The sequence below is a fragment of the Carassius gibelio genome, chromosome B3 (assembly GCF_023724105.1).
Source record: "Carassius gibelio isolate Cgi1373 ecotype wild population from Czech Republic chromosome B3, carGib1.2-hapl.c, whole genome shotgun sequence".
NCBI lineage: Eukaryota > Metazoa > Chordata > Actinopteri > Cypriniformes > Cyprinidae > Carassius > Carassius gibelio.
Genome location: NC_068398.1, coordinates 12,135,138 through 12,150,158, shown reverse-complemented (window position 1 = coordinate 12,150,158; position 15,021 = coordinate 12,135,138). Strand labels below are relative to the sequence as shown.

General features: G+C 41.4%; 1 protein-coding gene and 1 long non-coding RNA gene across 48 annotated transcripts in view; one reads left to right on the top strand and one right to left on the bottom strand.

The window, feature by feature from the left end:
• LOC127953295 (intercellular adhesion molecule 1) overlaps nt 1-15,021 on the top strand; it is a 126,295-nt gene that overhangs the window by 56,245 nt on the left and 55,029 nt on the right. For 23 of the 46 annotated variants that reach the window (XM_052552373.1, XM_052552372.1, XM_052552350.1 and 20 more), the window contains 3 exons: nt 3,227-3,493; nt 3,600-3,929; nt 5,030-5,263. The exons of 16 other annotated variants lie outside the window; for them this stretch is intronic. In XM_052552373.1, coding sequence (XP_052408333.1) covers nt 3,227-3,493; nt 3,600-3,929; nt 5,030-5,263 — 831 coding nt within the window. The remainder of the gene's footprint in view (nt 1-3,226; nt 3,494-3,599; nt 3,930-5,029; nt 5,264-15,021) is intronic. 7 more of the 46 variants (XM_052552359.1, XM_052552374.1, XM_052552363.1 and 4 more) reach the window with 7 other exon arrangements.
• LOC127953334 (uncharacterized) overlaps nt 1-15,021 on the bottom strand; it is a 69,645-nt gene that overhangs the window by 1,007 nt on the left and 53,617 nt on the right. Inside the window, exon 2 of one of the 2 annotated variants that reach the window (XR_008153137.1) lies at nt 3,757-3,884. This is a non-coding gene — a long non-coding RNA (uncharacterized LOC127953334). Of the gene's footprint in view, nt 1-3,756; nt 3,909-15,021 lie in introns of both variants that reach the window. The other variant, XR_008153138.1, reaches the window with a different exon arrangement.

The window sequence follows — 15,021 nt, the reverse complement described above, 5'->3', positions numbered from 1 at the left end:
TTGGCATCTATGGTTCCACAAAGAACCTTTAACATCCATGGGATCTTTCCATTCTACTAAAGGATTGTTACTGGAAAAAAGTTCCTTTACATTTTTTTAAACGTTCTTCGCAAAAACAATTCAGTTTATTTGAATAACTTTTGGGGAACCAAGAGTAGTTTTTTTTATGTCATCAAACCCCCCTATCTATCTAACCTATCCCTGTTGTCCATCCACGTCAAATACAATATGGCATCTAACCTGTGTAGCCGCACTGGGTTGTACATAATAATTAACTCAAATGATATATAGAGAATTTGACTAATTAATTAGGAATATGATTAATATATATCTCATATGACAGTTACACTAAATTTGATTGATTATGAAAAATAGATCAATTGCATTCATCAATAACTCATTACAGGGCTCTGTAATTTACTCATTAATATGTCAATATTCCATTCTTCATATCAATTATTGTGATATCTCTTACTGTAAATTACTGCAAATCAAACAGTGGTTTGTCCAGCAAACGGCCGTAAGATTAATTTATCAATTTTCAATAAAGTTATCACTTCTTATAATTCACGGAAAAATATTCTCTGGTCATGAAAACATTATCCTATCATTATGATAAATTTAGTTTCTAAAAGTAAAGCTTGTAGCTAGATCAGGCATCTCATTGACTCGTAATGTGAGCGGTTTGGAGGCAATCATGAATATATGGGTTTTTATAAATTGAACTAATAATACATCAAACTACAAACCACACAGAGTAAATACGCGTACGACAATACAGACAGGAAACTTTGTACAAGACATAACGGAATCCAAACGAGGGAGAGAGAGAGAGAGAGAGAGAGAAAGAGAGAGAGAGAGAGAGAGAGAGAAAGAGAGAGAGAATGAATGAGAGAGAAAGGACGAGAGAGAGGTGAGAGAGAGAGAGCGTGGTCACAGAATGAGCAGTTATGCAAACTCACAGACAGTAGTCCTTGAAAGACACCAACGATTCAAATCATAGACAACTTTAAGCAGCATTTAAATTCTCCATAGAATGATGCTTGCAGGGTCCAGCGTGTGTGGCGTGAGACCGTGTGATGCGCGTGTGAGCTGCGCTGGAGCTTGGCGTGAGCGTGGTGTCTTTGTCTTCCGGCTCGGGGCTACTGCGGAATCGCGCAGTATTTGAAAGGTTCAACAAACTATGTTCCAGAATTCGTCTTCCTTTTGTGGAGAGGCGAATAGTTGAATAAACTTAGTAAAGAAAAGAAACAAAAACAACGGAAACGAAAGCTTCCGAAGGAGCCATGAGAATGGCTGTCCTCTTAGCCTCTCAGCCTCCGGCTGAGAGGGCCGGCGATATTAGAGCGGCCCGAGGCCGCTCGGACGGACGAGTGGAAGTGACGAGGGTCGAAGCAGGTTAGAAGAGGGAAGAGAGGTAAGAGAGGGCTGGACCTTCCGGGTCAGCTCTTATGGCTTGAAATGGTTCACGCCTCTGTTCGCGTGAACAACCAATGAACGTCCGCGATCTGAAGCGGGAAAAAGTTCCTTTGTCTCTGTGGAAACACCCACCCTAATAACTTAGGCTTGTCAGATCTCAGCAGTGATATTCTAGCAAGTTCATAATTCAAGATTAATAAATTTTTACACACCTTTTATACAGGTGGATAGTTGGGTCACAACATGACAATTCCAAAAACACCAAACAGTACATATATAACTGATAGAAACACGAAGTTACATTCAAATGCAGAATTACACATATTTAACGTTTGATCAGCACACGATAAAAACTGCAGATTCTCCAATTTATATGGGGAATCTCTAATGCACCAAAAGCAATACTTAATACATTGAGACCACATTGAAAAAGTAATAGTTTAGGATACATTGAGAAAAAGGTACCGGTGAACGGGCTCTTTCCTGTCCTGTTGCCCAGTGGGGTCATAAAGTTTTATGAGCTGGTCAGGGGTAGGGTTACAGACTCATGATACTTATTTGAGAACATTAAAATTAGGATAAACATTTCCAAAGTATAAGCTAGCAACTTATACTCTTCACATAACAAGGATTAACCATTTTATACAACGCACAAACATATTCGAAATACATATTATTAAAGAGCCACACAGATGGGAAATCAAAAATTACCCGTATTACAGTGTATGATGTAGCTGTCCATCAGTGTAAACAATGTGCAAAGTAATTAAACCAAAAAGTACACCATTTATAAAGTTATTGGCCTCTAAAGTAAGGAGTCGACTCTGAATCGCTGAAACGAGTCGTTATAGATTTCAAATCTTTTGCCCATCTCTATGTACGTCACTAGGAACACTTTGCATATTAATCTCCGCCTACCGTCTTGGGAGAAACGGAACTCTGACCTGCCCCACCCCCCACACAGACACTCTGGTTGGTGTGATAGCATTATGTCGAGGAGACAGTGTGTTTTTAATTGTAAAGGCAAGTTTGTTTTATTTTCACTGCCAAAGAATGAAGATCAGAAGAACCAATGGCTAAAATTCATTTTTTACCACAATACCAGAGCAGTACAACAAATCCTTGTTGTGTTCACAACATTTCACTGATGACTGCTTTTCTAATCTCGGTGAGTACAAGGCGGGATTTTCAAAGCGTTTGGCCATAAAAGAGAGTTCATTACCAACTTTATTTAGACCAACAAACATCTCCGAATCACAACGCAAAATATGATTATGAAGTTATGTGTTTGTTTTCAGTATATCAGTATGTGTGCTGTCTACAGCCTGTCTGTGCTGATCTTCATTTACAAAAACTTCATTAAAATGAAGTGTAACTCCGTGATTACTCAACGAAGAGACATGAGAGAGATATCTATAGAAACTTGACATGTCTACTTTAAAACTAAACAAGTTTTAAAACTAAACAAGTTTGCCAACTTTTGTTTTTTATCAAGCTATTAAATAAATGTTCTTGGCCCAATTCTATAAAATACAAAACTCTAGAACTGATATCTATAAATGTATTGAAGCACCAAATGATCCATTGATTAACCATTTTAATGGATTAAACGACAGATATTTTGAAAAGATTGATAATAATGGCATTATAAAACGTAGATACTGTGAATTAATAGTATAAAGATGATAAAATTGTGTAGTGAAAAAGAAACTTTGATATTATTAACATTAGAAAATATTAAATGTTTGAAAAGCTGTGAGATTTGTGAGTTTTGTTTAATTAAAATCCTTCTCAATTTGTTTAACAGGTGCAGAAGCTGAATGTCCTCTTCAGCTCAATCCACAGAGAGTTGTTGTGAGATACGGCGGTTCTGTTGAAGTTAACTGTAAAACATCAGTCCTACATAGAGGGATGGGATGGGAAGCCAGTGAGGGAGCAGTGCCTATGACCAAAAACCAGAATCTGATCACATGGAGAGTGTCAGAACTGACAGAATGGGACATGTTCCCATTCTGCTACATAAATCCAAACGAAGGTGCACAGTGTGAAGTAAAGCTCCCGGTCACCATTTACAGTGAGTTTCTCAGTTACTGATATTTTTTCCTGTTCATTCTCAGAAATATCTAATAAATGAACATTCATCACAGCAGATTTCAGAGTGTGTAAATCTTCCTCCACAGAGACTCCAGACAGTGTGTCCATCAGCACTGTGAATCACAGAGGACCAATGAAAGAGGGACAGCAGTATGAGCTCCAGTGTGACGTTCATGATGTGGCTCCTGTTCAGTATCTCACTGTCAAATGGTACAAAGGACAGACTCTGCTGCATCAAACCACCTTCAGTGACACTGACAAGACCCCAGTGAATAAAACTGTCACACTCCTGATCCGTCCAGACAGAGCTGATGATGGAGCTCAATACAGGTGTGAAGCAGAGCTGGATCTGGGAGCAGAAGGACCTCAACCTTCTCCTAAATATTCATCAGAACCTCGTAATGTCGAAGTATACTGTAAGTTTATTATTGCTAAGCTAGCAATATAATTCAGTTTATATTTTCTGTAGGGCCTTCTAGTGTGAAGAATGTGCAACTATCATATTTCAGACAGAGATTTGCATTCAAATATTAGTATACTGTAATCACGTGAACCCAGATTAAACGTTTTCAGTTGTATTTTTAGTAGGGCTGTCAAATGATATAAATTTTTAATCAAATTAATCAGAATTTTCAGTGGATTAATCATGATTAATCACTATTTGCAATTACACCTGAATCCTAACCATGTTTTTTTCTGAAATGCATACCAAAAGATAAATAACAGGACACAGATACATAATTTTCATGTGTTGATTCATCAATATGTGGTTCTTTTTTTCTGAATTTCAAAGTCTTTCAAAGAAATTTCAAGTTTAACATTTACTTAGATCAAATTTACCTGAGCACTATATCAAACCATGCCATTTAACTACAGATAGTGTAAGAGTTTTAGGTGAACCAGTGGTTAAATATAGCCACATATCTATGAAATTATGCATACTCGAAAGAATGAACTCAGAAACACAAACATGCGCCACCATCACATAAGCAGCACTCTGGGCACTCTTGTTTTTGGGAGGTGTTCATTTGCTCTGCCACAATACTTAAGGAGCGATATTTTCACGTTCTGAAGGCTTCAAGTGCCAGTAAAACCAAGTAAAAATGCATATGCTTTCCCAAACAGCTGTAATTTTCGCTGCATTGTATGCGTTCTGCGCATGCGCAGTGTGAAACACAAGACGCTATAACAGGAAGAAGCTCCAGCGTATCAACTACTAAAGTCGTCTCTGTTTATCGAGTTTGGCATGAATGTATTTGAGAGTAAATGGGGTAAAACCTTAAGCTTCTTCTGTGTTTTCGTCGCGGTGCTCCCCGCTGTTTTTGAGCTGACCTGAATAATTTGTCACACTGCGCATGCGTGAAATGCGTTAAAAAATTTGACGTAATTAACAACAAACAACTAATTAACGTCGTTAACGCGCTATTTTTGACAGCCCTAATTTTTAGTGATCTGTTATTAACAGCTGCTCATCGTGATGCCGTTGTGCTGAGAAATTTATCTCTGTCCTCTTCAGATAAACCACAACACTCCAGTTCAACAGAGACCATCATTAAAGATGATAAGGTCATGCTAGATTGTTCAGTGAAGGCAAACCCGGCTCCTGACTACACATGGTCCTCAGATCATCTGAACTTGAACATCAGCTCCTCGGTGATCGAGTCCTCAGCACTCAGTCCAGGAAAATACACGTGCACCGCCACAAACTCCCTGGGAAGAGACAGCAAAGTGTTCATCCTTAAATCTACAGGTGGGTTATAAGTGAAAAAAATAATAATAATCTTTTGTGCATCATTTGTCTGTTGATTCATATAAAATGCAAATTTACAATAATGGATATATTGTTTATATTTTTTTCTTATTTTATACATTGTGTTTGATTTCAGAATGTAAAACCAAAGTCACTCTTTTGTACACTCTTAAAATTAATAATTCATTCTTTTGGCATCTATGGTTCCACAAAGAACCTTTAACATCCATGGGATCTTTCCATTCTACTAAAGGTTTGTTACTGGAAAAAAGTTCCTTTACATTTTTTTAAACGTTCTTCGCAAAAACAATTCAGTTTATTTTAAGAACTTTTGGGGAACCAAGAGTAGTTTTTTTTATGTCATCAAACCCCCCTATCTATCTAACCTATCCCTGTTGTCCATCCACGTCAAATACAATATGGCATCTAACCTGTGTAGCCGCACTGGGTTGTACATAATAATTAACTCAAATGATATATAGGGAATTTGAATAATTAATCAGGAATATGATTAATATATATCTCATATGACAGTTACACTAAATTTTATTGATTATGAAAAATAGATCAATTGCATTCATCAATAACTCATTACAGGGCTCTGTAATTTACTCATTAATATGTCAATATTCCATTCTTCATATCAATTATTGTGATATCTCTTACTGTAAATTACTGCAAATCAAACAGTGGTTTGTCCAGCAAACGGCCGTAACATTAACTTATCAATTTTCAATAAAGTTATCACTTCTTATAATTCATGGAAAAATATTCTCTGGCCATGAAAACATTATCCTATCATTATGATAAATTTAGTTTCTAAAAGTAAAGCTTGTAGCTAGATCAGGCATCTCATTGACTCGTAATGTGAGCGGTTTGGAGGCAATCATGAATATATGGGTTTTTAATAATTGAACTAATAATACATCAAACTACAAACCACACAGAGTAAATACGCGTAAGACAATACAGACAGTAAACTTTGTACAAGACATAACGGAATCCAAACGAGGGAGAGAGAGAGAGAGAGAGAGAGAGAGAGAATGAATGAAAGAGAAAGGACGAGAGAGAGCGTTGGTCACAGAATGAGCAGTTATGCAAACTCACAGACAGTAGTCCTTGAAAGACACCAACGATTCAAATCATAGACAACTTTAAGCAGCATTTAAATTCTCCATAGAATGATGCTTGCAGGGTCCAGCGTGTGTGGCGTGAGACCGTGTGATGCGCGTGTGAGCTGCGCTGGAGCTTGGCGTGAGCGTGGTGTCTTTGTCTTCCGGCTCGGGGCTACTGCGGAATCGCGCAGTATTTGAAAGGTTCAACAAACTATGTTCAAGAATTCCTTGTGTGGAGAGGCGAACAGTTGAATAAACTAAAGTATAAAATAAAGAAAAGAAACAAAAACAACGGAAACGAAAGCTTCCGAAGGAGCCATGAGAATGGCTGTCCTCTTAGCCTCTCAATATTAGAGCGGCCCGAGGCCGCTCGGACGGACGAGCGGAAGTGACGAGGGTCGAAGCAGGTTAGAAGAGGGAAGAGAGGTAAGAGAGGGCTGGACCTTCCGGGTCAGCTCTTATGGCTTGAAATGGTTCACACCTCTGTTCGCGTGAACAACCAATGAACGTCCGCGATCTGAAGCGGGAAAAAGTTCCTTTGTCTCTGTGGAAACACCCACCCTAATAACTTAGGCTTGTCAGATCTCAGCAGTGATATTCTAGCAAGTTCATAATTCAAGATTAATAAATTTTTACACACCTTTTATACAGGTGGATAGTTGGGTCACAACATGACAATTCCAAAAACACCAAACAGTACATATATAACTGATAGAAACACGAAGTTACATTCAAATGCAATAAGTTATATGTTTGTTTTCTCCCGAGCGTCTTATCAGTATGTGTGCTGTCTACAGCCTGTCTGCGCTGATCTTCATTTACAAAAACGTCATTAAAATGAAGTGTAACTCTGTGATTACTCAACGAAGAGACATGATAGAGATATCTATAGAAAGCTTGACATGTCTACTTTAAAACTACTTTAAAACTGCTGGCGAAAACAGATATTCTGTGATAAAGTAATCCATATGAAAACAACGCGATGTCTGTTATTCATGTTTCCCTTCGTTATATCTAATGTGACCACACCCCCGCGTTGAACGCACTATTCAGATTCAAACTGATGCGCGCGGCTTGAATAAACCCAAACAGAAGAAAAAGCAGCGAGATTGTTCAAGTTTTTTTTTTTACTGTTTGCTTCGTGGTAAGAGGAATAAGACATAATTCACCCCAAACAGATGCTAATGCATTGTTTACCGTGAAGTTGTGTGCGGAACAACCAATCAAAACTGTGTCAGTTGACCAATCAGAACACAGTATGCAACCGAAAGGTGGGGTTTAAGGAAACTGAATCTTTTGAACAGCTTCGCGCGAACCGTTTGGGGATCTCTGAGAATTGAGGTAATTTTAAAATGATATTTTTTTTTTTATTTGTTAACCTTGGATGGATTTAAACCTAATGTACAGGACTTATAAACAGTGATAGGAAGCTTAGAATTTTCATCTTACTGGCTCTTTAATAAAATGACGAAGGTAAGGAACTTTAAGAAAGGTTTCTTTTTGTGTGTGTGAAATGTGGGGGGTTTCGTGTCTCCTTTGAGGCTCGCACGGGTATCGTAAATAAATTAAGTCCAGCCAGGCTGGCGCCAGGCCAGGCATTTAGTGTAAAAAGGTTTCATTTTATATGCCTGAATTTAACCCATGAATCGATGACCTGCATATCTGTTACACCTGGTGTCTTTGGTCAGTAGATGGCTGGAGTTTTCTATGTAGTGTGTACTGCTATGTAACTATTCATAATTTTAGTCAGAAATTTTTCCAGCAATGTGTACAGTCATAACTCACTCATTTCTCACTCTCTGTTTGTACAAGGGTAGGTGGGTTGGTAGATGTTTATTGTCTCACTTCTCAATATATCTGTGTGTTTATTTAACATTGTAGTTATTTGATATATAGTTTTTATTCATCATATATTAAAAAAGCTTGTCACTGTTATTTCCATGAGGCTTTATTTTCATATTATTCCCTAAAGATCTCTCTGTAGGTGGCGATAATAATTAACCATTTCCTGCAAACATGTCTTTTTGGGGCCTATGCTGGCCTTTTGCGGGCACAGTAGGGCCAGCCCACACCAAACCTAAACAGGCCCAGTGCGGGCTTGCCCAGGGGAGGCTCACAGCTTTGGGCTCATCGCAGGCTCTCTGTGAGCAGCCTAAACTATGGGACCGCCTGGCTCAGGGTACTCCAGAACAGGTTTGAGAACCACTGCCTTAAGTAATTAACTGGCTGGCCAGGTAAATTTCAGTTTAGTCTGCACCAATCCTGGGTTTTAGGTACCATGAAAGTGGCTTGGATTTTGCCAGCATTGATTGCCAAAGTAACTCTCCACGCCTCACCTGCTCCGTGGCAGGTTAAGTTCTTATGTAGAGATCACAAACTGAAATTGAACCAATCAGATGTGAACAAAGTGACACATGTCTGACACAAAAAAAGTAACTCCCCCAGTTTATCTTGTTTCAAATTAAAGGTCACTAGAACAAAAAAAAAATTCTGGCTTTAATGTTAACTTATTTGATATGATTTATATAATTTTTATATTATTGATATTATTGTTAATCCATTACACACAAGCAATATTAGTTTAACAGTTATTATAAATCATTATTTTATATTAATATATACAGATCATAATAATAGAAATAAGATGTAGAATCAATAGATAAGGCTTTAAAAATGACTACGTGACCTTACATGTGTCACAAACGAGACAGGAGGCAGACAGGATGGACCGTATGTGAGTTTTATTAGCAGAATGCTCCGAACCAGACGGGAATATCAGAGTGAGAGCGAGTATGGACCAATATCAATACAACGGAATGATCTCTGATCACAGTAAGTGGAAGTGGAATCACCGAAGGAGGACTGAAGGCAGAAGAAGATTGGCCGATCTTTGAGGGTTCTCAGAAGATTCGCGGATTCTCAGGTGAGTGTTGAGATAGAGTCTGTAAGCCATGTAATGACGAGATCAGACGGAGACTGAAGGTTGAGAGTGGGTATATAAGGGTGAGCAGTGATGAAGGATAGCAGGTGACGGTGATGAGGATGAAGAGATGCAGGTGATGACAATTAATATTCAGGGGATGACGAGCGAGTGGGTGGAGGGAGTGATGATGATGGTGGTGGAATCCTGACAGTACCCCCTCCTCCCGAGGCGGCTCTTGACGCTTGAGAAGAGGGGCATTGGCGACGGCGAGGCCTACCACGACCTCTGGGGGCAGGACGATCAGGATGGTCTGCATGAAACTGGGTGAGGAGGGTTGGGTCCAGAATGTCTTCGCGGGGTACCCATGAGCGTTCCTCGGGGCCATAATCCTCCCAGTCGACTAGATATTCCAGCCGGGGGCCTCGTCGCCGCGAATCCATGATGTTGCGGACACGGTAGATAGGCTCCTCTTCTACTGGAACGGGAGGAGGAGGTAAGTCCCTAGGTCCTGGATCTGAGGGAGGAGAAGTGACAGGATCAATGAAGGGTTTTAACAAGGAGACGTGAAATGAGGGTGAAAACTTGTAATGAGGTGGGAGGTTGAGCCTGTAAGTGACTTCATTCAGCTGCCTCTGCACGGTAAATGGTCCGATGTATCGGGGACTCAGCTTACGGCAGGGCAGGCGAAGGCGGATGTCTCGGGTTGAAAGCCACACCTTCTGACCCGGTTGGTACTGGGGAGGGTCTGTCCGTCGACGATCGGCTTGGGTCTTGTGCCTTCGCACTGCCTGTTGGAGGTGAACGTGAGCTGAGTCCCATACCCTCTCGCTCTGATGGAACCAATACACGGCTGGAGGGAGAATGGGTTCAGGGCGGTACTCCTCAGACGAGGAATGATGGAGGCGAGAGAGAGCGTCAGCTTTTCCATTCTTACAGCCGGGTCGGTAGGTAACAACGAAATCAAAACGGGTGAAGAAGAGAGCCCAGCGGGCCTGACGAGGATTGAGCCGCTTGGCTTCTTTGAGGTATTCCAGATTACGATGATCGGTGATTACTTGAAATTGGTGATTGGCTCCCTCCAGCCAATGCCTCCACTCTTCCAAGGCAAGCTTGATTGCAAGCAGTTCCCGATTTCCGATGTCATAGTTTCGCTCCGCCGGGGACAGCTTCTTGGAGAAGAAGGCACATGGATGGAGTCTGGAAGGTTCACCCTGCCGCTGGGAGAGGACTGCTCCTACTCCAGTAGAAGACGCATCAACCTCGACGACAAATGGCAGATCTGGATCAGGATGGGCGAGGACGGGAGCGGTTGAAAAGGCGTCTTTTAATTGTTGGAAGGCTTGGATGGCTTCGGGGGAGAAGGATAGAGACTTGGTCTGGCCCTTCAAAGAGGAGGTCAGAGGAGCACTGATAATGCTGTAGTTATGGATGAATCTCCTGTAAAAGTTGGCAAATCCGAGGAATCTTTGAAGCTCTTTCACTGTAGTGGGCTGCGGCCAGTTCCGGATGGTATCCACCTTCCTCTGGTCCATTTGCACACCATGCTGATTTATGATATAGCCCAAAAACTGTACCGACGTGGTGTGAAATTCACATTTCTCCAATTTCAGGAATAAGTGATGGGCTCTCAATTTCTGCAGGACCAGAGTGACATGGCGTCTGTGTTCAGGAAGTGATGATGAATAGATGAGGATATCATCCAAGTAGACTACAACAAATCTATTGAGGTACTCTCGGAACACTTCATTCATATAATTCTGAAAGACTGCAGGGGCGTTGGATAGGCCGAACGGCATTACCCTGTACTCATAGTGGCCGGAAGGGGTGACGAAAGCAGTCTTCCACTCGTCACCCCGACGGATACGGATCAAGTTGTATGCACTGCGCAGATCCAACTTGGAGAATATACGGGCCCCACGTAGTTGTTCCAGGGCTGCTGGGACCAGAGGAAGGGGGTAGCGAAATTTGACCGTTTGGGAGTTGAGATGGCGGTAATCAATACACGGTCGCAAGCCTCCATCCTTCTTAGCCACGAAAAAGAAGCTGGAAGCGGCAGGTGAAACCGATGGTCGGATGAACTGCTGCTGAAGGGCTTCTTTCACATACTCCTCCATGGCCTTCTGTTCCGGGATGGAGAGAGGGTAGATACGGCCTTTAGGTAGAGTGGCTCCAGGTAGCAGGTCGATGGCGCAGTCCCATGGCCGATGGGGTGGTAACTTGGTCGCCAACTGCTTGCTGAACACATCCTGGAACCCCCTGTACTCAGCAGGAATCTCCACTTGATGCTGGACTTCTGGACTCTCAACTGAAGTCGAACAGACTGGGAGTTTGGGTTTGAGCACGGAGGACGAAGAAGAGGGAGAAGATAGGGCTTTCTTCTTGACTGGAGCTAGACAGGTATGTGTACAGTTTTCTCCCCAACGAAGAACCTCCCCGGATTTCCAGTCAATGGTGGGCTGATGTTGGATCAACCAGGGGCGTCCCAGGATGAGCTCAGCAGTAGACTCCTCCAGCACCAGGAATGAGATCTCTTCTGTGTGTAAACAGCCAATGCGGAGCGTTAATGTGGGAGAGACATGACTGATTCGACCTCGACCCAGCGGCTTTCCTTGGATGGTTTGAACTCTGAGCTCTTGAAGGCTGCGGTGCTTGCGGACGTTCAGTTTTTGGAGGAGCTGGGTTGAAATGAAGTTCCCCGCTGAACCGGAGTCGAGAAGGGCTTGCGCTGAGACATATATATGCGGGGTTAGTAGATGAACCATGGTACGATTTAAAGATTCCACTTTAGGAGGGATCTAAATGGAGCTTACCGCAGAACGTTGAGGTCGAACAGGACAGGAGCAGATGAGGTGATTGTCGCTCCCGCAGTACAGACAGAGGTGAAGCTGGATACGACGCTGGCGCTCAGAAGGAGTGAGATGGGTGGAGTCCACTTGCATGGGCTCAGGTGCTGGAGGAGAAGCAATGGGAATCGAGGACGGAGGACTGACAGCGGTAGACGGATTGTCACAGGCAGATAATCGTTGTGAAACTCGAATGGTCTTCTGAATGAGGTTCTCAATTCCCATGGAGTCATCATAAACAACCAATAGCTGACGGATGTTCGGATTCAGGCCGTGGCGGAAAGCGGTAATCAGGGCCGACTCGTTCCAGCCACAGGATGCCGCCAGGGTGCGAAACTGGAGGGCATACGTACTGACCGAGGAGTTTCCTTGACGGAGATTGTAAAGCTGATCGTGAACTGAGAGATCTGAAACAGCCTGGCCAAAGACTTCCTTAAAATGAGACATGAAACCTGACAGGGACTTTAACACTGGGGAGTCTGAATTCCAAAGAGATTGTGCCCACTGGAGAGCTCTGCCAGAGAGTAGAGAAATAATAAAGGCCACCCGGGCGGAATCATCGGTAAACTGATGCGCTTGCATTTGGAAATATAGTGAAACCTGAAGCAAAAAACCGCTGCAATCCTCCTCCTCACCACTGAACGGCGCTGGTCGGGCCATGGGACTCGCAGAGGCAGCCGGCGAAGTAGCGGGTGTTTGCGGAAGTTGATGTTTGCGTGCAGAGTGAAGGATTGCTTCAGGGATGGCGGAAGGGTTGTCCGGTAAAGAAGAGAAGATTGACTGGCGCACTGCTCGCACTAGTTCGGCAAACGGGTCTTGAGATGGATTTCCCCCAGGCTCCGTAGGATTCTGCATCTTTGGTCTGATCTTCTGTCACAAACGAGACAGGAGGCAGACAGGATGGACCGTATGTGAGTTTTATTAGCAGAATGCTCCGAACCAGACGGGAATATCAGAGTGAGAGCGAGTATGGACCAATATCAATACAACGGAACGATCTCTGATCACAGTAAGTGGAAGTGGAATCACCGAAGGAGTACTGAAGGCAGAAGAAGATTGGCCGATCTTTGAGGGTTCTCAGAAGATTCGCGGATTCTCAGGTGAGTGTTGAGATAGAGTCTGTAAGCCATGTAATGACGAGATCAGACGGAGACTGAAGGTTGAGAGTGGGTATATAAGGGTGAGCAGTGATGAAGGATAGCAGGTGACGGTGATGAGGATGAAGAGATGCAGGTGATGACAATTAATATTCAGGGGATGACGAGCGAGTGGGTGGAGGGAGTGATGATGATGGTGGTGGAATCCTGACAACATGTTTCAGTCTCTATCCATCAAGTTTCACTTGTGACTGCACATATAGAGCAAGATAATCTTTTATTTGTCCTCTTTCATGAACGAGTACTTTTTTCAGTCTAGATGTGTTTAAATTCATCATATTCTACAATCTCTTAACCTTTAACAAAAACGTTAACCCTTTAGATTGGAATCTCGCTGGATCTCTCGCAAGAAGTGAATCATACTTGCTCTGTGTTGCAATGCATGTGATTGGCTGTGTGCCAGTGATGTCACACATTCATGTGCACTACATCGTAAAGCCTATCAATGTCAAGCAATACATTTCTCCAATCAAATCATCCAACTAACCAAAATGTATTAACTCGTCAAAAGTTCTAAAACACAAATTGGCTTAGCTGGTAGCAAGTTGATACCATAAGGGTTCAACAACCCCCAATATAGCATGTGTAAATGTGCAATACTTTACACCAGACAAAAACAGTAATTCAAAACAGGCCAGCTCCTAAAACACAGCCAGAAAGACACCCTCCTTATTGTGCTAAAACATTCAAAATCATTTGAAAAACACCATACATCAAATAACATGAATACACATTCCAATACAGCACAATATAAAACAAACACTTCAACCATATACATCACATAGGCTACCTAGTACCAGCTAGACAAGGGTTTTCCAACTCTAGGACAAACCATCATTGCCATCTGCACAAACATGTAAATGAAAAATGATTATACACAATATCACACTGTTAAAAAGTATTACATCCAACATTGTCACATACCTAACAACAGCTACGACAACTGTTTTCCGAAGCTGGAACAAACCATCATTGCAGTCTCCAAGAAAGAAATCACCACCACCTATCTGGCAATCGCCATGCACCTGCCATTACTCCTAAGCTAATACCATCCCATTCAGAAAGGACACAACAGATTCCGTACCATTCAATAAAAAAAACATATTATCAATATAATATTTCCACAGCAAAATATGTTTCAGGGTAAAAAAAAACAGTTACAATCTGTATGGTGTACATTATGCAAAAAGTATATAAAAAATTATGCAAAACTAAAGGCCATTTTAGAAATCAGATGCAAATACAAAATAATTGTATGACAGTACCAATTTAGTCAATTCCAACAGACACACTAGCAACTTTAAGAGAAAGTTGCTCAAGAAAAAATTGAAACATTTATATATAGACATTCAACATCCATGGTAACTAAAAAACCGAAGAGTTAGGTAATGTCACAGAATTAATGAGTTCAATAAAATTCCCTACAAAATGTATGAAAGGAATTAGTCCAAAATCCACTGCGTAGAGGGTGAGAGTAATAATTTATTTTTGATATGAAAGAATTCACTGAAGCCCCTAGAGGACTAAATAAATATTTCAATATTTGTCTTTGTTTTTTATTTTTTATCTTTGTATTTTTTGGCATGATTTCGCAGGCTTCATTGTATTATTATTGATGTTATTAGGAATTTTGTATGTTTTGAATTAGACAATATTTTCTATTTTTCATTTCAAGATCCTTTTTTTTTTTTTTTTACTTTTTTCTTCTGAGTTCATGTGA